The sequence below is a fragment of the Rissa tridactyla genome, chromosome 1, assembly GCF_028500815.1.
Source record: "Rissa tridactyla isolate bRisTri1 chromosome 1, bRisTri1.patW.cur.20221130, whole genome shotgun sequence".
Classification (NCBI taxonomy): domain Eukaryota; kingdom Metazoa; phylum Chordata; class Aves; order Charadriiformes; family Laridae; genus Rissa; species Rissa tridactyla.
Genome location: NC_071466.1, coordinates 25,590,042 through 25,616,158, shown reverse-complemented (window position 1 = coordinate 25,616,158; position 26,117 = coordinate 25,590,042). Strand labels below are relative to the sequence as shown.

At 38.0% G+C, this 26,117-nt stretch overlaps 2 protein-coding genes across 11 annotated transcripts in view; one reads left to right on the top strand and one right to left on the bottom strand.

The window, feature by feature from the left end:
* Nucleotides 1-4,047, top strand: part of FLT1 (fms related receptor tyrosine kinase 1) — a 112,710-nt gene extending 108,663 nt beyond the window's left edge. Inside the window, exon 30 of the mRNA XM_054219241.1 lies at nt 1,780-4,047. Coding sequence (XP_054075216.1) covers nt 1,780-1,984 — 205 coding nt within the window. The 3' untranslated portion in view covers nt 1,985-4,047. The remainder of the gene's footprint in view (nt 1-1,779) is intronic.
* Nucleotides 4,048-5,239: 1,192 nt separating this feature from the next.
* PAN3 (poly(A) specific ribonuclease subunit PAN3) overlaps nt 5,240-26,117 on the bottom strand; it is an 85,623-nt gene continuing 64,745 nt past the window's right edge. For 4 of the 10 annotated variants that reach the window (XM_054219264.1, XM_054219297.1, XM_054219292.1 and 1 more), the window contains 7 exons: nt 22,559-22,724; nt 22,027-22,114; nt 16,044-16,183; nt 15,084-15,213; nt 12,101-12,165; nt 11,233-11,371; nt 5,240-8,198 (listed from right to left, as the gene is read on the bottom strand). In XM_054219264.1, the coding sequence (XP_054075239.1) occupies nt 8,058-8,198; nt 11,233-11,371; nt 12,101-12,165; nt 15,084-15,213; nt 16,044-16,183; nt 22,027-22,114; nt 22,559-22,724 (869 nt within the window). In that variant the 3' untranslated portion in view covers nt 5,240-8,057. Of the gene's footprint in view, nt 8,199-11,232; nt 11,372-12,071; nt 12,166-15,083; nt 15,214-16,043; nt 16,184-20,294; nt 20,508-20,788; nt 20,886-21,347; nt 21,508-22,026; nt 22,115-22,558; nt 22,725-26,117 lie in introns of those variants that run through there. The other 6 variants (XM_054219275.1, XM_054219306.1, XM_054219316.1 and 3 more) reach the window with 6 other exon arrangements.

Below are 26,117 nucleotides of genomic sequence, written 5' to 3'. Positions count from 1 at the left end.
GGGAGTGTACGCCCAGGTACAGCAGCGCACTCAAGTGCATTAAAGTTAACAGATGTAGCTCTACTAGTATGAAGATTTAATAGCTAAAGTAGAAGCCAAGTCTAGCTTGCAAGAAAATTCTCAGGATGCAAAAGCCTGATGATGAATGGAAGGATCAAAGCATGATGATTTTTAAGGTCGTAACTTCACATGCACACTCCACTTTTGCCAGCCCACTGCTCCCTGAGACTCACAATTACAATGTAAATCACAGGAGCGTTTCTTTTTAAACCCTTCACAAAAAGTCCGTTGAGTCTGTGACTAACCTTGTCACATAGTTATGGAATTTATCCCAAGGCAATTATTTGTCCATCTGCCAATGGACGCAATATAAAAATATGGGATGCATCCACAGTCCTCATCAGGAGGGCTCCTTCTCATGGACTCCATCCATCTACAAACAAATGTAATGGGGTGGTCTTCTTGGGAGGACCCTTCAGTTTCCTACAGTAGGAGAGCAGACCAAGACCACACTCTCCACAAAGCACACAGGCCTGTGAGTTAAAGATTCAGGAAGACATGAAATCTAACAGAAACTATTACTTCTCCATTTCCAAATCAGTAAAAGGCCCTGTGCTATCAGTTCTGTACTTTACTGAAAGATACGACAGTGCAAATTATAATGAAAAGCAAAACCCTGGGCTCCCAAAACCTCAACAGATGTTCTGACTGTCTTCTCTGGAATTCAAGACTAGGGCTGCCAACGTTCCCGACCTTATAAAAGGAGAGGGGCATGAACTTATAAAAATACGGGGGAGGGAATCTAATTTTAGGCATTGCAATCCAACATATGTTTACATTAGGATTTCACATATAATCAGTGATGCAAAATGCTCTTGGTTGTCTTTTGTCTACAGATAAATCTTCAGTATCTAAATTCAGTGGTGTGAAAAATCTTTTTGCCTTAACTTTCTTCATTATTGAAAGAGCCCTTTTAAGCGCTGCTCTCTCCAAATATGGGTGAGAAAGTGCTGGAAGGTGAAGAGGGTCTTAAAGAGCAGCTCAGCTGAGAAGACATTAAACCCTTCTTGTAAAGAGAATCTTATAAAAGGCAGCTTACAGGATAACTGGTTGTGGGAGAGGAAAACTAATCCAAACCAGCAGTTCATGTCTGCTGCTGAGAGAAGCCTAAGAGAGTAGATACCCAGACCTTGTGCCCTTCCTCACAAACATCAGCCATTTAGCTTAAAAATTCATCCCAGCATTAGGCTTTGGGAACATCTACACTAGCAGCTTCCTGCTTTTGCCCCAAGGCTTGAAACCTTTCATTACTTCATTCCTGCTCAAAAAAATCCCGGTTCCCTTAGGAAGAACATTTAAGTGTGGGGACCCTATTGGGATCCACAGCCCAGCAGCAGCACAGATGCCAGACTCCACACTATGCCCTACCATGAAGTATCACTCCCTACCACCTGCCACAAATGAGCAATTAGAGCTTAGGCTGAGCAATCAAGTACTCCCCATAAGCACCAAGACTCTAATACTTACAATGAACACAAGCACCCTAACAGTGATGTTCAGTCACAGCATCTCTGTTCAGAAGGGGACTCGAGGGGGACACAGGAGGGCTCTTTCAGTCCTCCCTCCCACTCCCTCATTGAGCAATCCCATCTGCATCAATGCCATTCCCATCATGAGAAAACAAACAAAGCCGCTTCTTGTGACATGGTGTTGCTCAAGTCATTAAAACAAACGCTCATACATGTTAAATGTGTTAACAGTGAGGCTGCTCTGTTACAGAGTGAAAGGTGCCAGCAGGAGCAAGGAGTCGGTCCTTTCTGGAATAACCAAGCCAAGAAGTTGCTGCAGTTTCAGCTGTGACCAGCTCAGTGACTCCAAGAGAAGATACACGTACGGTAACGCCATGCTGGAGAAAATGAAAGTGTGCCATTCTCCCCCTCCTGACTACAACTCCGTGGTCCTTTATTCTCAGCCACCTGTTTAAGTACTTCTAGGGCAAGATTTAAATATGCTTTTAATTCAAAAAGGTTCTTCTGAAACACTGTCAGTTTAAAAACTTTGACTCAAATAATGTTAATTATCCTAAAATTTAAAAAGATATCATTGGCTTAATCTCAGTGACCTGCTTTTCTACAGACTGCAACAAGCATATATAAAATATAGTAAAATACTAATGCTTAGGCCTTGACTTTCCCCGATGCTGAACACCAACAGCTGCCACTAAATTTGCCCAGTGCTTCTGAAAACCCGAATGGTCAACATTACAGAGCAAAGCAGTTTGCTGTTTGGTCCCTGGCAGCAGGATGGTATTTCACGCTCCAGTCACGCAGCCTCTGCTGGGACTCAGGGGCAGCACCAGTGTCCTGGTCGTGAGAGGCAGCTGGGAGCCCTCGGGACCCCCCGTGTCAGGCACCGGGAAATCTGCACCCTATTGCTGGGGCCTGTGTAGTGCTGGAAAAGAAAGGATTCTTCAAGAAGAGAGAAGCAAGGAATAGACCATGCTCTACAGCTTTTAGAGTTTCTCTCTACTTTGAGAAACTTGAGGGATGGCTAACGCTCTGGGGAAGCTGAATTAGCTGGGGCATTATACGGCTCTTACTGCTTTGGATGGCAAACGCAGTAAGGAGTCCCGCGAGGAATTTCAAACACGTTGTGTTGCAAAACACAATTGGCAAAGATAGAGGAGAACTAAGATCAGAGCCCGGGCTGCAACAACAGGGAATACAGATCAATTCAGTTTGGACAAGCCTGCTGAAATCAAGTAAATATTCTTGAGGTTTTGCACTTTGTCAGTATGCCAACACACACACACTGGAACCAAACCACAAGCTAGATAGGTTAAAGCCAAGCTCTGTCCACAAAACCTCGTGGACCTTCTAACACTGCACTGATTATATCTTATTTATGGGAACCTGTCTGACAAGACAGGATGGCTACTAAACTGCGTATATATATATACTATATATATACACACACACACTTTAAACAACGAATCAATCATTAGAGAGTCTGAAGAGGTTAGAAGTGACAAGACAAACTCTTTGGAAAGTTAGTGGAAAGTTAGGGCAGCTTTTCTATGAAGACAGGTGAATTTCCAGGTTAGTTATCAATATATATGTACAGGAATAAAAAGGTATCATTCATTTGCAACAGACTTTCGTACAGCATCTCAGAAAGGGCATGAACGTTCTTTGTTTGAGAAGCATAAGGATGCACCATCCCCTTCCACCTTTAAATGCAATATTAAAATGAAAGTTGGCCATTTAACACAGTAGCGCTGAGGTCTTCCAAATCAACAACTACTGACAAATCTCAGCTTCTTGTGGTCCACTATAAATATATATTAACTAAAATGCTACGTATAATATGGTTCTGACCTCTTAAAACTCAGCTTAGGAGCTGCGACTTTAACCCACTAACAGGCTTAAAGGCAAATGACCATTTGCATACTTAAAAAGAAAAATGTTCTTGGATATTCAAATAAAAGAAATATGTACCACTACTTCTAAGTATCAATTCCAGATCTTCCTGGCCAAGAGATCATCAGTTTTAAATATCTATTGCACTGGCTCCTGCTGGTAAAGTATATTTGATCTTGATCAAAACAAAAGGAAATTTTAAGAACCATTTCTTAACTACAATAGAGCAAAAACAGTTATGGGATGATGCATCTCAAAGGAAATGTTTGCACAATGTAAATATATAAATATGCTTTTTGTGCATAAATATTTAAGAAAAATGGACTACAAAGATTACTTTTATATGAACCCCCTAAGTTTCTTCAGATGTGAATAACTCTTATTTTGTCTTCCATTTTCTGTCTTCATATAATGTATTTGACTGCTAAATTCACATAATAAAGTTTGCTTTTGAAAGAATCTGCAGAGTTCTGCCAAACTTGTTAATCTGGTGTCAAGAGACTGCTGCAGCAGATGATTCAGCTCTGGGCAGCACTAACATCAGGCAAACAATCGATTCGCTAGGCCACTCTTGTGAGCAAAGGAGAATATGGAACAACTGCATGAAAGGCAAAATTCTCGCACAACAGTGGATACAGCGATGGACACTTGCACCTCTCCCCAGGCAAGTGAAATCCCTTAGATTCAGCATACGCAAGAAGCACTCACTGCTGTCTAGAGGAAAAAAAAAAACCTCAACTCCACCCCTGGGAAAGGCAAAGTTTCACGGTGGGGGAAGAAAAAGCAGCTTATTAGCGAACATCCATTCAACTGCCCCCCCGCCTGGTTACTTCGGCAGCTAGAAGATCTGGTAGAGATGAAAGGCCATGAGTTAACACCTCAGGCCTGGTAGATGCTTTCTCTTCTTCAGGGAATCTCCACATCCCCACCCCATCCATCAGAAGCTGAGGACGATCCCTACAGAGACATTCAGTTGAGGGCTCTCTGCTATGCAGCATTTTATAATGGGAAGGGATCTCCAAGCCACACTGCAGATAAACTACACACAAGTGCTGGAAGGAAGGCGAGATGAAACTTCCTCTGGGGTGGCAGAACGTAACGGGATCCCCTACTGCTGTCACAGGAGGTTCTCTAGTCGTTACTGCACATCACTAAAAGAAATCGGAGACTAGGTAACTGCGCCAATCAAGCCTGCTGCAGCTTTAGTTCAGTCTATGTAATAAAATTTCTAAAACACTGCAATTTAACTGATAATGACTCCCTGTGTGCAAAGAATATCGACAATTTCACACACATTGCACAAAATTTCACATTACATAAACATGGTCAGGACTGGATGGGTATAGGAGATTTTACCCCATTGGTAACTCACCTCAGCTTTGATGGTTAACAACACAGAAAAATAATTCTGGGAAATGACTCCACAATGACTCCACATGCAAGTTGTCAGAGAAATTAATATACTTTGTTATTGGGCAAAAAAATCCTCAAAAAAGATGAAAGTAAGGGTACTTTAATAGAGTTTTCAAAATTAGGGCTTGTCCAGTAAAGCAGACCTGATCTGGCAGAAGCAGACGGGACTTGGCTTGGGAGTTAAGGAAACATGTATTAGTACGACTCTAGTGAACAAGCTCTCTAAGTTTTAGGACACCTGACATACTGTAAGTGGCAGGCACTAAACGCACTTTGTGACTCCTGATTGTTTGAACTCCGCATTGCAGACGGCGAATACAAAAGAAATATGATAGAATGAAATACAATTCCAGTACCAAAGTTGAAAAGCCCTGTATCCAAGTTCACATTGTCAAAATAAGGCCACGTTATTTCTGGTATTCTTTATTAAAAATACTGCTGTACACATGAAGAATGAAAACAGGATTAAAGATGAGTAACACATATTGGGATCATGACATTAGAACTTAACATACTGGTGCTTTTTAGGGGAAGCAGTTGACACCTGAATTACTGAAACAAGGGCAAATCAAAAATACAGAGGTACCCTCAACAAAATATTTACAATATAGTAAATACAGCAACAGAATTTAAAACAGGTATAAAAATTAAAATGACCAACATCAAATGATTTCAAAGGTTGTCCCTTCTGTGCTTTTAGCTGTAAAAAATAGGAAGGTCGGAATTAAATTTCCCATCTGGGAGGGCACATCCTGGTGGCTCTTCTTTTTAAATACAGATACACAGTTTTTCCTATGAATGGATCAAACTACAACTTTAGGACAACCTTCTTAATGGAATCAAAATGGGGTAGAAGGGCTCTCCCCAAAAAAACACCCAAGCTGAACTTCAGACTGTTCAAATCATTCCCAAATACGGACCAAATGAAATAAATAGAAAACAAAACTCAACTTTTTTTTTTTATGTATTACCTGACACCAAATATTTTCCGGCTGACATTACGTATGAAAACTTATTAGCTGTCTACCTTTTTATTTTTAAACCAAGTCCTGAGGTTACTAGGGGCTGAAGCAAACTGACATTATGCAAGTACACACAGGTTTGCAATTTAGACATGTCTTGCAGAGGGTGGTTTGCTGGTCTAAAAAGGATGAGAATTCAAGCCCTATTTTACCCCTGCCTTACACTTTCACAAAATATTGGTCCACAAATTAAATTTTCAAAGGTTCCCAAACCCCACAACTGAACAGATGATCCCCTTTCATTTTCAAAGAAAACAATACTGGAAAAAACCTCAGCCCGCTTATAAATTAAGCATTTCATATTTCTTCTAGAATACAAGTACTTCTTTTTTGTACAAAAGAATTACAATATGATTTGTCAAAAAACATATAAAAGACAGCTGCTCTTCCTCAAATACATGAGCTAATGATAAAAGACTGTTTTGCATGTTCACTTTTCAAAGTTCCTGTTCCTTTTATATTAAAAAGAACATTCTGGCAACTGTTATCGTTTGAATATTAAACATTATGTTCCTTTTAAAATTCATTCGATCAAATGCAACAATAATCGATTTTTAAACTCAACAACTGATGCTACCTAATGTGGATTCAACCACATTTTCTAAAATGTGTAAAGCATGTCCCTAGTCTTCAAAGCTTTCGATGTGAAGAGAGTTGCTTTTTTCTTGATGCAAGTCTCAAGGCGGAGAATCATTTTAAAGCTTAAAAAAGTGGACAGAGAAATATTAAAAACTTCTCTGAAAACTACAAATATTGAGAATTATTAAAATTGATGTCAGTAACATCAGTTGCAAGTGCTTAGAGTCTGTCCTGACCTTTTGAGTTTCCACATTTTCTTCATGGTGAGCACCCAGTGCTATTAAAACATTCAGTGCTGGGAAAGGGTAGATACAGTCTTCACTACTGCTTTAAGAAAAGAAAATTCCTACATATTTGGCAGTCTTCAGTATCAAAGTGTAGGTGTTTAACTAGAAATCCCACGAATACCCAAGTTTGGAAACAACTGCATGTCCAAATATTAGAAAGTTAATTGAGGAGGAAAATTCCAGACTTTTGAGACTGAATTACTTCAGGAATATTCATGTGTTGAGCATTATCAAAAGTAATATTACTTTGGGCTAAGCAGTGACTGCAAAGGCACAGCAGATCATTATCCCTCCAGATTCAGGCTGTAAAACTTGAAAAGCTCTTGATGCCAGACAACTGCTGTGTTTAGTTAATCTTCTTTTAACAGTGTCTTTGTATCTGTATCCAGTGTAGCGTACCATAATAAAGCTGTGGTTCAAAGAACAGAACTTTATACAAAAATTATACTGTAAATAACCTAAAGTAATACACTCCTGAAACTTCAGGCATTTAAACAATTTCTTTAAAAAAAAAATCTATTAAAAAAATTGCATAAATGTAAATGCTTCTGACTAGCAGGAAAACGTACAAACAGTTTTTAAAAGGCGCTGGTTGTGTTTAGAGCAAGTTTGATATGCTCCTTAAATTATAGATGATTCCCATGTTGCTATTTTCGTCACTTCGCTTAGACAAAGTTTAAATCAAATGACAGGGGGCTTGCTTTCCTTTTTTGTCAATTCACCGATACTTCACTTGACTGGTTTTAAAAAGTTTTGTCTTCTCGCATCTCTTTTTGAGCTAACAGTGGGTGGCATACAGAGCTTGCATACAACACACTTTTACAGAGGTTACGAACTAAACGGTCATTAATAGAACACAATTTCTATTAAATTATTTACCTGGTCCTTTATGCTATTCTGGGTGCAAATAATATCAAAAATGAATAAATTTTGCTATATCCTCAGTGACAAAAATGTATCCCAGAAATGTCCTTGCAAAGAGTTTCCCTTAAGTATACAATGTGGCAAAACTTCAGAGATCAGAAAAGTCTTAAAAAAATTAAAATTAGTGCATATACAAGTGGAAAAAATAAAAGCAGGAACATCATGCACCTGATGTGTTCCTTAATCTAAAATAAATTCTTCACAGATAAAGCCTCCAATGGCAGCCTTAGCTCTAGGATAAGTGAAACATTCTTCCCTTCAAGTAACAGTGTACCTGACTGAAGTGCAAGCAGCTTTGCTCATCTCCTGTTTGTTTCCCAAATGTGAAATGAGATGACAACAACAATTCAGCTGTAGTGCAATTTGCTATTGGTTAAGTTCCTCAGCAATGTCCTGCATGCTTTCAGCAAATACTACAACTGACCATTTGCGGCTGCAATCAGTTCTTGAAAAGTATTTTCAAAGCAGCGTTTTAAATCGCTGTAAGTTACCACAAGTACACTCTTCTCATCTCTGGAAATGAGGCTTATTTTTTCTGGCACACCAGCATCTAACTGTAACAAGAATGCAAAAGATAAAATAAAAGAAGTGTGAAAGAAATGGCAAAACATTTCCCCAATAACAAAAGCAATCAATTTCTTGGCGAGTACATTGTTGTGGTGCAGTTCAAATCTGCTAACGCCACAGAAAGGAAGGATCTGAATCGCACCACAACAACGTACTTGCCAAAAAATCGAGACATTTTGGTCTTAACCTGATGGACATTCCAGACCTTTGGACTAGGTTACCATTGTTTTCTTCCCTTTCCATAAAGCTAATAATCCTTCAATGCTATCTTCCCCTGCGTAGAAAGCCTAGCAAAGTTTCCATAGAGCTCCTGATGAACAAAACCACATTTGACATTACATTTGCACATAACGTTCACAAGCCTCCAGGCAGGGTAGGTAAACTACTTCTTGCCCACTCTAAAATGAAATAATGGATGGACCAGCCCCGGGTAGTTTGAAAACTGGTAGAAACCCAAGCCTCACATTTTTGGCAGTACTGGAAACAAATTTAGTTCCCAAGCTGTATGGTACTTTTATTCCCTTAACAAAACAAACAAACAAAAACCCAACAACCAAACAACGACAACAACAAGATTACCTACTTATAATCCATAAACAAAGATAATTTGGGGTTAAAGATAAAGTCTGTTCCACATTTGTTTTCATGTTTTGTTCTGACTTCTCAAATTCAATATTAAAAAATTGTATGTTATGCTATGTACTTCAGAGATGTACCACTGAATCCCAATTTGGAACAGAGGAATATCCTACTTTACATGCTGAAGTCCCTTCCAAGACTGTATCTTATGTTCTCCTCACTTTGCAAGAAATGTTCACCAATGGAGAATTTTCGGATTCTCTTATAACGCAGAACTTTTGTAGCTCTGTTTTAGTTGATATATCGATACTTCCCAATACTTGACACTACAAACTTTCTTGTTCCAATACAGAAGGTGGGGCAGAGACAAGTGGGATATGACATTATTGAGGCAATCTTTGGAAACACAACCCCAGCAGGATTACATAAATGAATTATAATGTTGTATTGAATAGCAGAAGAACAATTATGTTTGTCACTGATGTTCCACTAGCTGCTGCCTGAAGCAACACAGCAAGTTAGAAATTTCTTGCATGTATCTTCCATAATGGTGTTCTGAGCTGGAACCTCCCAAATTTAAAGTTCCTGCTTTGTGAATAGCTTCAGAAGGACAAAAGCAAGCCAACTACCTTTTAATTCTTGTAGAGTAGGACAAAACCACCAGTTTCTTCCAACATCCATTACAAAATATTATTGTAATTAAGGTGTTTGTGAAATATATACAGTAGACAATATTTAGCATCATTCAAAAAAAATCGGTGAATTACCTTAACGAATTTAGGATATGGAAGATCTGTATTAAGAAAGCCACACAGCTAACTAAACATCAATATTTATGGCTTTCTTCCTCTCCTCCTGTGGAGGCATAAATCAGTATCTCAGCTGAAAAGATCCCCAAAATGCCACATTGAATAAAAGATATATTTTTTTAAACAACAGAGTAATTTTCATTCACAAGGAATGCTTTTGGAGCGTAGCAGGAAAGCCCAGATAACCACTTCTACTAGTGCACACTACAGTTTCAGAAGTGTGTTTTGGAGTGTATTTCCAAAGTAGAGTTCTGTAAGCCTTACATTTTTTGTGTGCTGAGCCCACAACCACAGAAGAGAAGAGCCTCTGTTTAAAAAGGTAAGCCATGAACATTTATAGAACAAGGCATTCTTTGACACCATCTCTTACCTGACCTATGAATTCAGGACTGTCCCCTCTTGCTACAGTACTGTACGGGTCACTGCTTTCAAATCATGATGGCATTTCACTGCCTATTTGAATATCAACATGCTTTCTTTTTGATTTAGCCTCAATCCCTTTAATGTCCTTTTTAAAGTGATTACAGACACCAACCAGAAAGATAAAAAGGAGGTTAAAGAAATGCACAGCAGTGGTCTAATAGGAGATTAAAAGCCCTGATAATTTAGAAAAAGATTTAACTGTAGTTAAGTCAGTTGTTACATGTCAAATGGTCTGAATATGTTCTGGAAGAGAAAGTTGGCTACCCTAACTAGAGAATACTAGCCACTGACTCTCTCTATTGTCAGTGTCCGCATCACCATTCTCTACAGAGTGAGTGGAATGACCAAGCAGCTACAAAAAAAAGGAAGTAGCAGCATCTTATTCTCCTATGAATTACAGAAATTTGGCAAAAACAATGTAAAGTAAGTTGAAAGCTGATCTGCCAATAAAAAAAAAAAATCAGCTTACATTTTTTAATTTATGAAACAAAACACGTGCTACAACTACTGAAGATCTTGCGATCTCTCACACGTCTCCTGCTATTAATCAAGAGAGTGCTCAGCTAAAATCTTGATAGTGGTGCAGCTCTTGGAAAACTGCAAATAGCTTTGTTAAATCAATCTTGGAAACTGAAGGGCTGGAGAGGCTAGGGGAGTTTATCAGAGGTAGACTTAACATTGTAAGTCTTTCCAGCACTATCCCAGACAGTAAGGATTTTGCACAAACTTTTATTGCAGTTTCCCTCCTGATATACCCTCCTGTCTCCTACTCTGGTCAGCACAGTTTAGGAATGGATCCTCTTGCCTTATGACCACCCTCTGTGATAACTATATCAGTAGAAATCTCCCCCAGTTAAAGGGGGTTCATGGATCCTTTATGCTGTGTTGAAAGACCAGAGTAGCATAAAGGGACCAGCATTGCTCATCCACAGTATTCAATGCGTTCTAGGATGAAAAGTTAATACTGTATCTCATGCTATATTACCAAATTCCAAATTTTAATATTAATGTACTGAGTTTATTTAAAATATCCATAAATGTTTGAATATTAGCTTAGTGAATACATTGTTTTCATCCAAAACGGGGAAAATAACCATCAGTTAAATCAACAGAATTAACCTGCCAATGACAACTTGCTTTGAAGTGGAATATTATTTTAAACAAAGTTAACCCAAACAAATTTTTAAAAGCTAACCCAAGTACAGTGTACCTTGTTAAGACATGAGATAATGTGACTGAGGTCAATCCAAGGAGTACCCGCTTCTGTCACCTGATGGAAAAGGTGATCTCGAAAGAGCTTTAGTAAATATCTGTCTCCAGTTTCTGACCACGTTGGGTCCTTCTGAAACCTGGTGTAAAATAAAGGCTCATATTAAAGCTCAGAAAGTTAAGAAAAAAGAAATCAAACCCCACAGATGTATACTGACTCTTCAATCTAAACTGAGTAATCTTACTGCTTTGCTAAACTACCCATTATAATTTGCAATTAAATGAGTCTCCACCCCCCGCAACAAACAGAATATAACATAATCAAAGTTTTTTAGCTGAAGTACCCAAAGCTAATGCCTACCAAGGACCACAGAAAAGTAACAGAAGAAAGCAAGAGTTATATTCAACAAGTTTAACGTATTAGAAACCAGCATTACAAACAACTCCAAGTCTACAATAGAAGTCAACTCCAAGTCTCTTCAATAGGGTGGAAAACTGACCATGAACACTTCATTTGTATGTAGTAGTTGATAAAAAATAAGCTGAAAATTAACTAGCTTAAAACCAATACCTACACCATCTGCTACAGTTAAAGTAAACTATAGATTTCCTCAAAAACTTTTGTCACTCACAGGAGACTGCTAAGAGAAACCACACTAAAAAAATGAAGCAACTTTAGCATATCTATTTGTAGCCTTCGCTTCTCCTTTATTTAAAATTTTGGTCAAAGTCGCTTATCTTATTTTTCTCAAGGCTTCTTGAATACTCAAATATGGGGAAAATGTTTAGCTTAAATTTATGGAAGAAGAAAGCTTGCACTGCAAATTGGGGTTTACATACTTTACACCATGAAAACAAGTATTTCTTACTCTGGCCTCTCATTGATTGTTCCCAATTTTGCTAGAAGCCTAAACAACCTTCCATTCTGCACCTCCTAGAAAACAAGAAAGAGATTATTAAAGTTTCTGAAACATAAAATTAAGAAACTTATTTGCAAAAGTTATACAGTAGTAATGTCAATGAAGCACTATTAATTACAATTATTTATTTAATTTAAGAAGAGGGTATGATTTTTTTTAGAAAGCGACAGAATGCATTATATTGTGTATTGGTAGACCAATGCTCATTTTAGCACTTCATATTCAAATTATAATGTGGAGATTTAACAACTAACGACACTTTGCTGCTCCAGCAGAAACTGGATCAGGCAATCTATTTCGTTGTGGAAACGTAAGTCTAGTCTTTTGCCAGCCTCCGCTTACAGGTATGCTAAAACATAGTAAGTTAAACAAGAAGAATATGTTAATATATATATACACACACAGTATCAAGACCTGTAGAAATATATAGTATAATACCTTATTTCAGGTAAAGATGAGAAGCAACATAAACTACCAGATTTGTTTTGCAGACATGCATTCAAACATTCAAATTACAATTGATTCCAAATATCATTTTGAAACAAGTTTTTCCAAAAGAGCTAGAAGTTGTCTTAAAACAGTATAAATGCTGAATCCATCAATGACATAGATAAAGCAATAAGAATAAGCTCACATAAATGACAGAACATTAGAATTATATGTTTAGAATACATGCAATTGAAAAAACGGTTCCATACATTTTTCCCCATCGATTAGGATTCAGTAACAGTACATCCTCACTTACATTACACTGTAGAATAATGTTTTAAGTAAAAGCTGCTCAAAGCTGGCAGGAAAATGATTCTCTCCTGATATTACTCATATTCGCCAATGGCCCAGCTCTCCAACATTATTCATGCTAAGCTGCATCACATTCCATGCATGATCATATTGATTTCAAATGAATTCAGTGTGGAGTGGATTACTGTGCACAGCTGGGTAAATAAAGTAGGTCAAGGTGATAATAGCTTGACCTTAGACAACCTATGAGTTGCAAAACTTCTACTACCAGCCTAAAAACATTCAGGGGAATGTACCACGACTGTAACTACACTCAGAGACTGACAGGGAAGACTTACCTTGTCCAGCTAGTAGAGGTCTATACAACCTCCAAGTAATTTTTTGGTATGTGGCCAAATATACAAAAGCCAAAACCACATTTGTGTGAACGCCACTGCCTTGCAGATTCCCAGTCAGTGGTGACACAGCTGAGCAACAACACTGGCACTCGCTCTCCAGGTGGCCTCTCTCCAGGCTTAGTAGCCTGTAAGGCAGGGAGCTCTTCTACAGAGTGGATTAGAGGACTTGAAAAAACTGAGGCTTTGAATGCTGGCATGTATATATGATGGGAATTTTAAGGTGAGGAAGGAAAGGGGTGGAGTAATGGGGTCACTGTGGTGTGAAACAAGAGCATTAAGGGAGTAACAAAATATTCATGTCTTCGAGAAAACAAATTTATTAATTGCATACAAACTACTTGCAGCATGAGAAGCCCCTAACCTACAGATGACAGCATGCTAGGAGAATATGAGGGAAAATATCATACATACTAGTCTTGTTCTAATACTCTCCCTGAAGCATCTGCTTTGGGGCAATAATGAAGAGAGAGTACTGGGATAGACTTAAAGGATGCTGTAGCTCTGAAGTTACTGAGGATGTGGTAGTACAAACAAGTTATAGTGTGACAGCTAATTAACAACCGCTATTTATCACTGCCAGGCAAACAGCTATTGACAAACTGGGGGCTATGCAACAACTTGGATTTGCAGTGGCCCTGCTCACCTGCCACAGAAAAGCAACTGCTACAAACAACCTGACTGAAAATGTGAGCTGCTTAATGCTGATTACCGGACAATCTCCATCTTTGTTCTGGAAAAAGGTCCGCCTGCCCAAATCTGTGCAGGCACATTGGGTCACCTTAATAAGAAATTACCTTAAACATCTTCAGAGCAGGAGTAGTGGATAACTCTGATTGACTGAGCACCAGTCATCTAGAGCTCTACATCCAAAGTAGATACCACCTTGCTCTTCTACAGCTCTTTACTTCTGATAGATTGCAATATCTTACACTAAGGAGGGAAAAACAGTTATCCAACAAGCTAATGGTGGAGAATTTAAGAGAACCAGTTCATCAGAATCCCAACCATTGGTTTACTACCTCTTAAAAAAAAAAATTCTCAATGAGGGCATGTAATGGAAAGGAGTCACAGGACTTGATTAGATCCTTAAAAACTTAATATCCTATCCCACACATCTTCAGCATCATGAAAGCCTTCTGTAACGTACCTCAGTCTTGCTAGAAAATCCTGTGACCATTGGCTTCTGATGAGCAGACACCCTTTCTTGTTGAACAAATACTCACTAACATGGGACAAAGTACATATTTCCTTTGTAGCTAGCACTTGGTACCTTGACTGAACTTGATAGGCTAATCAGATCCACACAGCAAGAGGTACACACTTCAGGGAAACTGAGGATGGCTGCCTTTCCCTCCACGATCATTCATTTGGAAAGGAAAATGTATGACGTAAGTAAAGGGACACTGGAATCCAAATCTATCCAAGAATTTAAAGGCAACGTTTGTTGCTGTATAAACTCTAGCACAAACTACGTGATCTAGCATGTGATGACGTGCATGGCCTTATTTACTCAGAATTAACCATTCTATAAAGAACATCTTTACCCCAAGACTACTGGTTGGACATGAAGATGTTACTTTAGGTAAAGCCCAGCTGAGGGCATCCTAAAACTAGTGGTTCTTGGAGCTTTTGGACTTTAAATACCTTGAGCTCACAGTTCTCAAGTCTGCATGCAGATAACTTAGGTTGCTAACCAAGCAAATGGAAAAAATGGTAGAAAACGTTCCCTCTTAAGGTACAGCTGTAAGAACACTGACTATAGGTCTTCCCGTAGGATTTACTAAATGATTTACCTTTGCAAGGTCTTCCTCTATAACATCATTTCGCATTTGAGCAGCATCCAACTGAGTATAGAATCGCGCACCAATCATAGGCATGATATCATTTACACTGCGAAGCCTGTTTTGGTCGGTCAGCAAATACCTGCCAAAATATCCCCACCCCCAAAAAGATCACTTAAACATGTTGCAAATGCCAGAGAGATCATCCTATTACAGTTTTATAACTATTTGACCATGATGTCTATTTAATACACAAAGTCGACAATTGCAGCGTTTCTTTAAAAAAAAAAATATTAACAGAGAAAACGTGTGTTAACTTACATGTATACATCCAGTCAGTTACTTATACAAGATAGGAGTGTACTTTCATGGAACTGCGTAGAGTTCACCCACTCAAATAGCAAGAACATACTCAAAAAGAGAGAAGATGCGAAGATTCAGATTGTCGTGCAATTGTTTTTCAAATCAGAGAGGGGACAGTTTTCTACTTTTCCCTCTTAGGCTGCAAGAGGAGAAAGGCTAACTACACTAAAGAACAACTAAAAATAATACACAGCCAGGAGAAAATAGCACTCAACCAACCCTTTGGTCATAAAGGCAATACGCCTATTTCTCAACACCTGAAACTGGAAGATAAGACTAGCATATTACTATGGTAGATAATAGGCAATGAAGCCCAGTACTGAAGACAACTTAAAACTGCTTGTTTTCTTTAAGCTCCTAATTCTTATTAGGAGCTTAAACAGCACATAATAAAGAAAGGACACTGATTTTATTAGATACACCATGAAAATACACATTTTACAAACAAATTTTAAATTATGTTTAATGACGCATTGACTGTGCAGACAACTCAATGACAGTAGTTATATCTGTAATCTTACTCGCATCTAAAAATATCATTTGACATTTTCACTTGTATGTTTAAAAAAAGCAGTAATTTTCTTTAAAAGATTTATTAAGTAAACTTACAAAATCAGATTCTTCAGATCAGAGGAATAGTTGATTGTCACTAGTTCCATTGCTTTCTGCAAATTCTCTCTCTGAATTCCTGATAAAGAATTGCAAGCCAAAGCCAACACAACTTTCCCCAGGGACATCAGATCTGCTTGCTAACAGGGAAAACACACAGAGATAAGATTCTTAGTATAGATAAACATTACCTATGGTACTAGATGGTATTTAAAGAGAGACAGTTCTTCAACAACCTTAAAAGAATTTAAGCAACATGCTATTCAAATCATTGTTCAATATGCATGCCCAAGTTACAGTAGTCAAAACGTACGGAGGAAAATCTGTCTTGATTTTCTGGCCTGATAACTAGTGATTTCTAGGTATAACATTTATCTTTGAATGCTTAAAATTTACCTATTTTTAGCTTAAGGACAGTACCAGAGAGAACTCTTGCATAGTGAGCAGAAGCTCTGCAAAGAGGTTCTCCTAACCACCCACCTGTTGGCTCCTGACAAGTCAAGGAATTGGTGGCAATTAGAGCAACTCTTCTTGATACAAGAGGCAGAAATACCTATCAAGGATGGCCAGTGTGAAAAATATGAACTACCTGAAATAACTAGACAGGAACAGGCTTGTACGGCTGACAAATTGAGCAGCATGACATTTTATGAAAAAGTCCTCAGTGTTACTAAATGCTTTCCTTGGAGTAGAACAGCTTTTAAAAGATGAATGCTGCATACAAACTGCTTTGCCGCAACGGAAAATCCTGCCTATTTTAATAGACAGCCACCAGAAATTATTTTGAAAAGCTATACCAGATTTTAAAGCCCACCCCTAAAAACAGGAGCCTAATTTAGTAGCAGGCAATGACATTCATAGCAAAAGCTGCCTGATTCTTTCCATGGAAAGGCTTTCAGCTGCACACAACTTGGCCAAACTTGAAACACCTGCAGCTTTCCATGCTGGATGCTTGCTTCAAACTGAATTTAAGAGTCAATTAGAGATACAAATTTAGTATTTTCCTGAGTTTTTTTTTTTTCTAAGAAAGTAAGATATTTTTGCAGAATTAAAAAAGTGAAAGCTACTAATTATCAAGAATGTCAACTCCACCGTCTGGAACAAGGCTGTGTCATTTAGCAGAGAATGCAGTCGTACAAGGAATACACCTTTGGTCACTTCTGTAAGAAAGGCCAAAAATTTGGCAGCACTGCAACGTCAAAAGTTCTGCGTAGAATTCAGCAGCTTTAGAAAACTGCTGTGATGGTGAACATGCCACAGTCCCTCACAGCTCTTCTACCCAGAGGTGTAACCACTTTTGCTGCCTCTGGCCGCAGGAGCTGAGCAGAGCTTTGCCTGCAGCCACATCTCCCAGGTGTTGAGGGACAGAGTGAAGAAAACATTTCCAGGTCTTTCAATGTCCCTGCTGTATCCAGATCAAGTATGATTAAGTGGTGCAATTTAAACATGGATATGCAACAAGTTAAATACCGTAGTAATCTTGTAACTACTGAAGACAGAAACAGGATGTGGGAAATGAGACAGAAATAAGGACGAAGCGGTGGAGGAGATGGGACTGGCATTTGCTAGACTTGATTTCCTAAGGAACCAGGAATTCCCAAGTATCAGCATTCCTTTGTACTTTGGTAAAGAGAAATGAACCAGAGCAAGAAACCCCATTTTCGTGGGAACTCACTTGCTTTCACTGCCAAGTGGTGAATTTGAGCAGCAGAGGACACTGCTATAGGACTAACAGAAGGAATCATGCTGATGCAGTATCTATACAGACACATCACCTGTCACAATGGTGTTTTTATTATTATTTTTTTCTCTGAAAGACTTAGAAGAAATATGTAAGTATCTGTATTAACCAAAATCTTTCTTCTTTCTGCAGTCTTTACTTTAATACCTTCCAACTTTTAGTAATTCATAAGGATGTATCCTATATAAATTCTCTATCATCACACAACCCTGAGACACCAAAAATATACAACTTCAGGCAAGACCCTATGAAAATATAGTCTTCCTTTATATAGGTATTTTCATAATACAGATTGCATTAGATTTTAAAAATTATTGAGAAAGAGTCTTATGCTAACATCATCCAGGAAATTCTAAATTCAGACTTTTGATTTTTTGAACATTTGACTTGCAACCTTAATTTTTGTCTGTTTTGCAAGTTGCATCTAATAGAAAAACTGGCAGAGAGGATACAGTACACCAATGCAGCCTCAAACACACACATTTCAAGTTACAGTCAACGCCTAACTTGTTTTAGTTGCAAAAGTGGCTTGGATTCATCCCACTGGTTTTAGGGACTTAAACTTCAAGTGATTCAGTTAAGAGTCTGATCGATTTAAGATATCTGTAACTCTGCAAAACAATTCAGATTGAGTGAACTGAACTGCTCTCTCAAGGTGCCTCACTATTCACCGACGGCTGAAACCCTGAAAGAAAATGTTATTACAATGCTCAATGTCTGAAGTTTTACAAGTGCACAAAGACAGGCGGTAATTTTCCTGTGTGATAGGAGAATCATAGAATACCTTGAATGGAAGGGACCCATAAAGATCAGGATTTATGGAAGTCAGATTCCTATGTTAGAAGGGACAAAACTACCACCCACTGACCAACTCTATGCATGCAGACAGGCTACGCAGCTTCCCAGGCATTGGGGTACATCATCCTTTATAGAAGAAAGCAATCCACGTATGCCTATTAAGCCCTAACCTACCCTCTGAAAACATCAACAGATTCAGCTCTTCCTCCTCCTACGTAGGAAAAGCTTAAGGGAAGCACACAAAAACTACTAGCCCTCCTTGGAGGAGGGACACCAGAAATAAATGCTGTATTCCTGTAGTACCCTTGCTAGTGCAAGGTACAGATGAACATTAGGTACAATCATTTCCCTGTTTATACTCCATATTGTGCTTTACACGTATCTATGGATCACACCAGTTCCTTTTGCCACAGACCTGCCAGAAGACTTTTGCTACGGTTACTATCAACAGTGACTAAGTCATACCACGTTGACTCTCAACTTGAAGGAAAAGCTTTACACCTTTTAAGTACAGGCTGACCTTTGTTCAAAAATGGACCTTGCATGCAACTAATGACCATTTAATTAGCAATTCAATTCATAACCAACCTGTACTTAATCTTTTTATCTCCTGAAAGCTTTGCTAGGAAAGATTTTATCAACATCATCTAGTTCATTGATAGAAGTGTTAAATAGCATTAGACTAAAAACCAGCCCCTAAGAGATAAACTGAGAAACAGCCCTCTTCATTACTGTCTCCCTGTTATCAAATGAATTTCAAAAATGTCAGTGAGCAATTTAAAAGTTAATTGAATAGGTACCCATTCTCTTCTGCATAATTTTTTTTTAATGTTAAAAAGGTATGTGCGACTATGCCAAATGCCCTGGAAATACCTCAGCATTTTATACACTTGGCTTTATCAGACAGACATATAAGCTAGTCAAATCTAATTTTTGAGAAGATCCATTTTCCATAAACTCTTTGAAACTGACATTACTTTTTTGTCCGTCCTGTTCCACTGCTTTGCTTGGATCAATATCAGCTCATCCATTCTACTACTCTGAGGATTCACTTATCCTTTTAAGTTCTGGAATTGCACTTAGAAGTCCCTCCAAGTTCCTAGATTTTTTGATTATTTTTTTTTTTAAAGTCAACATTAATACTTCAGATGCCTCTTCAGCTAGTTTCTTTAAATTTGGGGAAAGTTATTTTGGTTTGCTAAATTAAAAATATTTACTTTGAGCAAATGTAACCTTATAGCCCTTGTTAAATCAATAAAACTTATGTTTTCACTTACTTTCATATGAATAAGATTCACCTTCATTTTATTCCAAATACAGAAATATTTATTAAACCTTTCCATTTTTTCTTACATCACCATTTACAGTTTTCCCATCTGTGTCTCGTAACCGACTGTCACAAGACTTACGGATTGGGGGTGGGATGTGATGTGCTGGAATTTATATAGGTTTAACACCTTGCTTTTAATGCAAGCAGCCATTCATATTTCATTTACTACTTTTTAGCTTCCCTTGCTGTTGCCTTTATTTAACTCTTAAATGATCATATAAATTAATGTTTAACACAGATTGTAAAGTACAATTGCATTCTGTTTACATAGCCCCTCACTGTTCTGGCCGAACTCTTTCCTATCTATATTAACAATGGGAAATAGCCAGAAAGTGACAAATGCTAACAAAAATACCTTCCTCTATTGAAGACAGCGACAAGGAAATGCATATTAGCTGGGCAGTAAACCAAGAGATAACCTACATTTTTAACAGTCACACTGGAGTCCCAGAGGAATTCAGGAACTGGGTCATGGATCGAGAGGAAAAAGGACAAGCAGCAGCTGTTATTTTGTAATTTTATCTGGCTAGGGCAAACAAAGGTAGAAGATGATAAATGACTCCTGAATTGAAGGAATGAACCCAGTCCAGAATCTCTGAAGGAACAAAATGGATAGTGAAAGCCAAGCCCTTCTAGAGGAAGCGACAAAACAGAAGGCAATACTGTGTTTTCTAACTCCAGTTTAGATCTTCCAAACTATGTGTTTAACAGTATTTCTTTTCTGGTTTAGTAGCGGTACCTGAGCAATTTGAACACTAACAATGTATAAAACATGCAAAAATATCCCCCTCTAAACAAAACCAGGAATTACCAAGCAAGTTAGTTGCCAATTGTTGGGCTGCTATGGTGGTAAATGCTTTTGACAGATTCGCGTACCTGCAAGTATTTTTAGATTTGTACCTCCAAGTACATTAAATGTTTTGCTTTAAAATTACTTGAATGTCATAGTATCTCAGGAGGATCTCTTTCCCAGCTGCAATTAGAATAAATTCTAAGAAGTATTCAGATTTAAAAAAAACCACACAAAGAAAACTCTCTACATTTTTAGACATGGAATCCCTCACTTGCATGTATTCTTATCATCTCTCAGCTGTTTTCCACTAAATCATTACCAAAAGCCCATTCATACATAGCTGGGGGGGTAGGGGGGGAATCCTTTGATGTACTACTCAGAGTACACTGAAAATTGCTTTACTGTATCATTCATGAAAAATGAAAAAAGTTGCTATGTTTTAGGAGATGGTTTCCAACAAGCTAGCTTCTGCCTGGCCAAAGTTCAAACATTCCATTTATTACTGGAAGACTCTGAATGACCAATTTTCTCACAGTGAATAAGCTCAATTAATGAAAATAAATTAAAACCAACTCCCTACTACAGTCTTTTACTCCCAGTATAGACAGGGTATGCGATGACTGCTGAAGCAATGTACTTTACCCTGAGGGGAAGTTAGGGAAAGAGGCACTCCTCTACACAGTGATGCTCCAGATGACTGCGGAACAGTTTTTGTTAAGTCTAAAGGGATTCTTCTTAATTCAGGAATTATGCAGAGTCCACACTTCAGAGAACGCCAGGAAAGCACGGAAAAACTAGGAGCCTAAAATAAAGATACACTAGAACCTTTTAGGATTGAGGAGAAGGCCTAAGTGCAGTTTTTTAAAAGATGTCCTACTCCTCTGTGAACAGGTATTCAACACTTAGTTATTTTTGTTAAAATAATAAAAGAGAAAGCAGAGCAAAAACTGTTACTCAAACATTATTTTTTGACCTCTAACACTAAATGTAAGATTTTTCTTCTCCTTCCTTTAGAAATCCGTATTTCCAACCATTTCTGACTTAAGTTCGTTAAACACTAATAGTTCAACCTGTTTGGCGAGTTTGCTGAAATTTTAGAAGAAGATAGCAAGATGAGCATTCACATTTCTAAATTACAAACAAATTTGAATAATGCATGGCAGAACCAAGATCAAATCAGGAATGAAAAAATATGGTCATTTAGAGACAGATATACTGGACTACAGTTAAATGAAAATACTTGTCTTCCAAAAGGAATCACACCGGTTTTCAGTACTCCCTGTGCCAAGTCACCAACCTAACTACGGCGCTATTGTCTTACCTGAAACTGAGCCATTAATGCCAGTGGATTATTTTGACTGTTGTCAAAAGTCAAAACATCAAAGATTCCAACGCAATTAACTCGTAACCTTTAGGAACAAGAAGAGAAAAGGAAGAAGTGACGTTAAATTTTGTTGGTTACTCAGTTTTTCCTCTGGCATTCATTGAACGCTTTGATATGACAAAAAAAAGTCATCGGTGCTCAGCAAATTGCTATGAAGCAGAGAATACTAATTTTACTATTTGATAAAATGCAACAGACAGTCTTCAGTTTACGAATAGATCAAAAAATTTCTAGGCTGTCAGTAGTGGATCTGAATAGTGTTTGGAGGATAATGCTTAAGTCCTCCCAAAACACGTTTAAAAAGAACTTAAAAATTTACAAGTTTTAGCATGTGTTCATTTTTAGTCTCATACCAGTTAAAAATAACAGTACTTTCTAGTGAGACTTTGCTATTTCCGTAACAGGTGCGTGGTCAGCAGCTACCACCAACACAGCTCACAGTACACCGCGAGATGAACGCTTTCATTACCTTGTTTTGCCTGTTACTAGAATCTTTGTTGGATCCATAACTCGACATGCCAGTCCTGCTGTATGAATGGTCCGTAATGCAGAGCTGAGCTGCACGATATATGCCCATATCAAAGACTCCGGTAGTAATCCAGCATGCTGCCGTGGTAGAGGTCCATCATGCTGACCTAGAAGCAAAACGTTGTAAGCATCAGTTGTAAGGCTACTACATAAAATTAAAGTTAGCACATTTTGAATTATACAGTTAATTCACATACTCATTTCACTCAGCTCATAACAGTCCTCAAAAACTTATCTGTTGTGCTTTAATGGTTGTGTGGGGTTTTTTTTACTTCGTTTAGGTTGGGTTTTTTGGAAGGACAACATATTTTAAAATGCTCACAATTCATTAGGCGTTATTATTTTCACTCTCACGTTCAGGAAACCTATGCTGATTTTTAAAGTTTAGGATGAATAATCACTACTAAAAGAACACTGGTTAGAAATTGCTGCAAGTGGGTGGTACATCAAAATATGCAGGTACTTCAGAAGTAAAACTGCAGGTATTCTGAAACAAGAAGCATGTACCACAGGAGCTGCAACCAATCCCATTTTACCTCCTCTATTGTAGGAAGGCTTACAAATCAAACATTCTGTATCATCTGATAAGATAAAGGAGCGAGCTAGTTTCAAATTAGATGGACAAATCAGACTGCGAGATTTGGTGGCTAAACATCACTGAACTTCACTTATGTTCTGCTGTGACCCAACTCCCTGACACGCCATCACTGTGTGACCCCTGTGTTCAAGGGGCCATATGAAAGCAACGCATCACTCCCTTTCTAAGCGGATTTGTAGCCCCCCTTTCAAATGTAAAACCAATTCTTTGCAAACGACCCCAAATTCTACATTGCAAACCGTTTCTGAGTAATAGTGAGCCAGAGATGAAAAAATAAAGATACAGATAACAAGTGTTATTTTTAGTAAGATGCGTGTAATGCAAAGAAGTTGCTACTGTTTGTGTGGCACAAAGATGCCGAGAAGAATGCGCACCTAGATTAAGACAGTGCATCTCAATTTTACAAAACATCATAGGCATTTCATGAGGTTGCCTCAGGACTGATTTTGCTATTTTTGAGACCAGTAATATCATCAGTATTCAGTAAAATCATATAAGCATCTGATTCAGTTGTAAACTGACTGCACTCCTCTCCTCCAAACATTTGTTTCTTGGGTTTTTATTTTTGTGTGTGTGTGTGTGTGTGTGTGTGTGTTCTTGCATGCGTACACACAAACACACACATACGTACGTGAGAGTTAAAAAATGAAACACATCACAGAAAAAATTTTTACTGATTTTGGAGTGATGGGCTGGGAATGTTCCCAGCTTTCGTTTCTGGGCTTTTGTTTATTTTTTTCTAAACTTTAGTTCATTTTTCAGGTTTAAGGTGCTTTGGTTTAGATTATAAAGATCAAGACACTGACTCCTTTAAATAGCAGTAAGCCTGGCATGTCTACTGAAAGCTGAATATAATGAGATACTCCTTGTTTTTTCTGGAGTCCTGATGAATCATTATGCAAATCACTTCCCACAAACCAGCATACCAGAAGTCTCACGTAGCAAACTTTTTTTTGCTCATGATTCTCTCTGCTTCAGCATGACAAGAATTATGATGATACAAAATGACTGAGGAGATATAACCTCCTTTATTAGTTAAGGGTCCTCCTCTAGTTGCTACTTGCTATAGAATACACTTTCTGTTTGGTAAACAGCAACATGTGTCAAGTTTAACAGGAATGCGTATGGATACTGTAAAACAGAATTACAACTGTATGAAATAAGTAGTCTAGAACAGAAATGTTGCTATATCATCCCAAAGAGAGAGAAAAGCCAAAACTCGAGGCTTATTTTTCTGCAGGCAACTTAAAAACAACAGCACTTGTTCTTTGATTTACAGATAAGGGCAATGTAACCAAGAGAATATTCAACATATGCTGAAAAGCTGAAAGATCAGACTTCAACACAGCTTCTCTCCCCCTCTATCAGAAAATCTCAAGCAACAACATTATTTTAGTACTGGAAAGACTTGCTTGAGGCTACAGTTGAATCTAGTCTGCTGCTTTGGGGCTGGCTGGCTGCACCCCATGTTCCCATACACTAAAGGTACAAGCTAAGACATTGGAATCAGTTTTGAAATGCTCTCTTACATATCTATCTGTTCAAAGGAAGTAAGATTAAAAGTAGTTCAGTTTGGCTGCAATGCTAACTACAAACTATGACCCATGAAGGCCCATCAGGCCTGCCACAGACGGCACTTGAGCAAGGAGCCAAAGAGATTAGACCCAAAAGCTCACTCTTCAGGCAAAACACACAGTTTTCAAAAAACTACTGAACACAGTGGAAAACATCAGAAGAATATAAGAAAACATTACAAAAGTGATCAAATTACTTTACTCCAAAAAGTGGTATTTTAAGAGGTTTCATGGTTGATTTGAAAAAGGCCTCTTATCACAGGTTGAATCCAAAGCCACAACATGCAAAATTTCTGATTATGTTCTTCCCATCTACAGACTCACCTCTCCCATTACTTTCATCTCTCTGAGATGCAGAGCATAGATACTAATGGAAAACATTAAAAATTAAAGAACCACCACTCCAAAAACACAGGTTATCCATTACTTTTCCTTGCTGTGTTAAGATAAACTCATTATCATCATTTATTTATTTATTTTTATGTTCTACAGTATGAATTTTTTCACTGAGCAAGAAACGTCCCCTTGGCACTGGTGTGTGTATATATACTTCTTTTTTGTTTGTTAACAAAGCATTCAAACAAAATTCAGTTCCCCAGAGCAAGGATAAAGCCAGGGACAGTCCTGAAGGGAAGAAACAGCTGGGACCACCGGCAATAGGACCTGTTTTACATCATCAGGAATACTGTCAGAAAGCACACTAACAAACAGCAATTCTCATCAGACGGTTATGAAAAAAATAACCAGAAGCCCAATGAAAAATTTAGCTGCTCACTAAATTGAACCTCTCAGGCCTGTAAATCGCTCTTTTGCATCGAGAACTGTGAATTGATGAGTGTTTGCTTAGTGTTCCTGAGTTCCAGTACTGAAAGTAAGATAAATGCAGCAGCTTTCATTTCTCCCCCTTCTCCAGGGAAACCTGGGCTTTGGTTTTACATTTCTCAGTTTTCAGTACACAGAAAGGTTCTGAACTACTAATGCAGCATTAAATTTTGTCAAAAAAATCTGAAGATATTGAAAACTTGAATTTACTTCAAAAAAGTTGCAGCTTTTGGCAAAACCATTTTAGGATAATTATTAGTCACATATTTTGTCCTCAGCAACATCACGATGATTTTCAACATTCACATATTCTTTCTTCTCATCACAGTCTAAGTACACAACTTATTTCTTTTCCAATAGAAGAGGTATTTTATGAAAAAACGTTCAGCAACTGGGGATGCAAAAACTGTAAAGTCAGCAATGAAGTCTATTTTTGTGCATGACATACTACTATTAATGTGTCCAGAGGAAAACAAGGTCCAGGAAACTTGCCTATCTTCATTAGA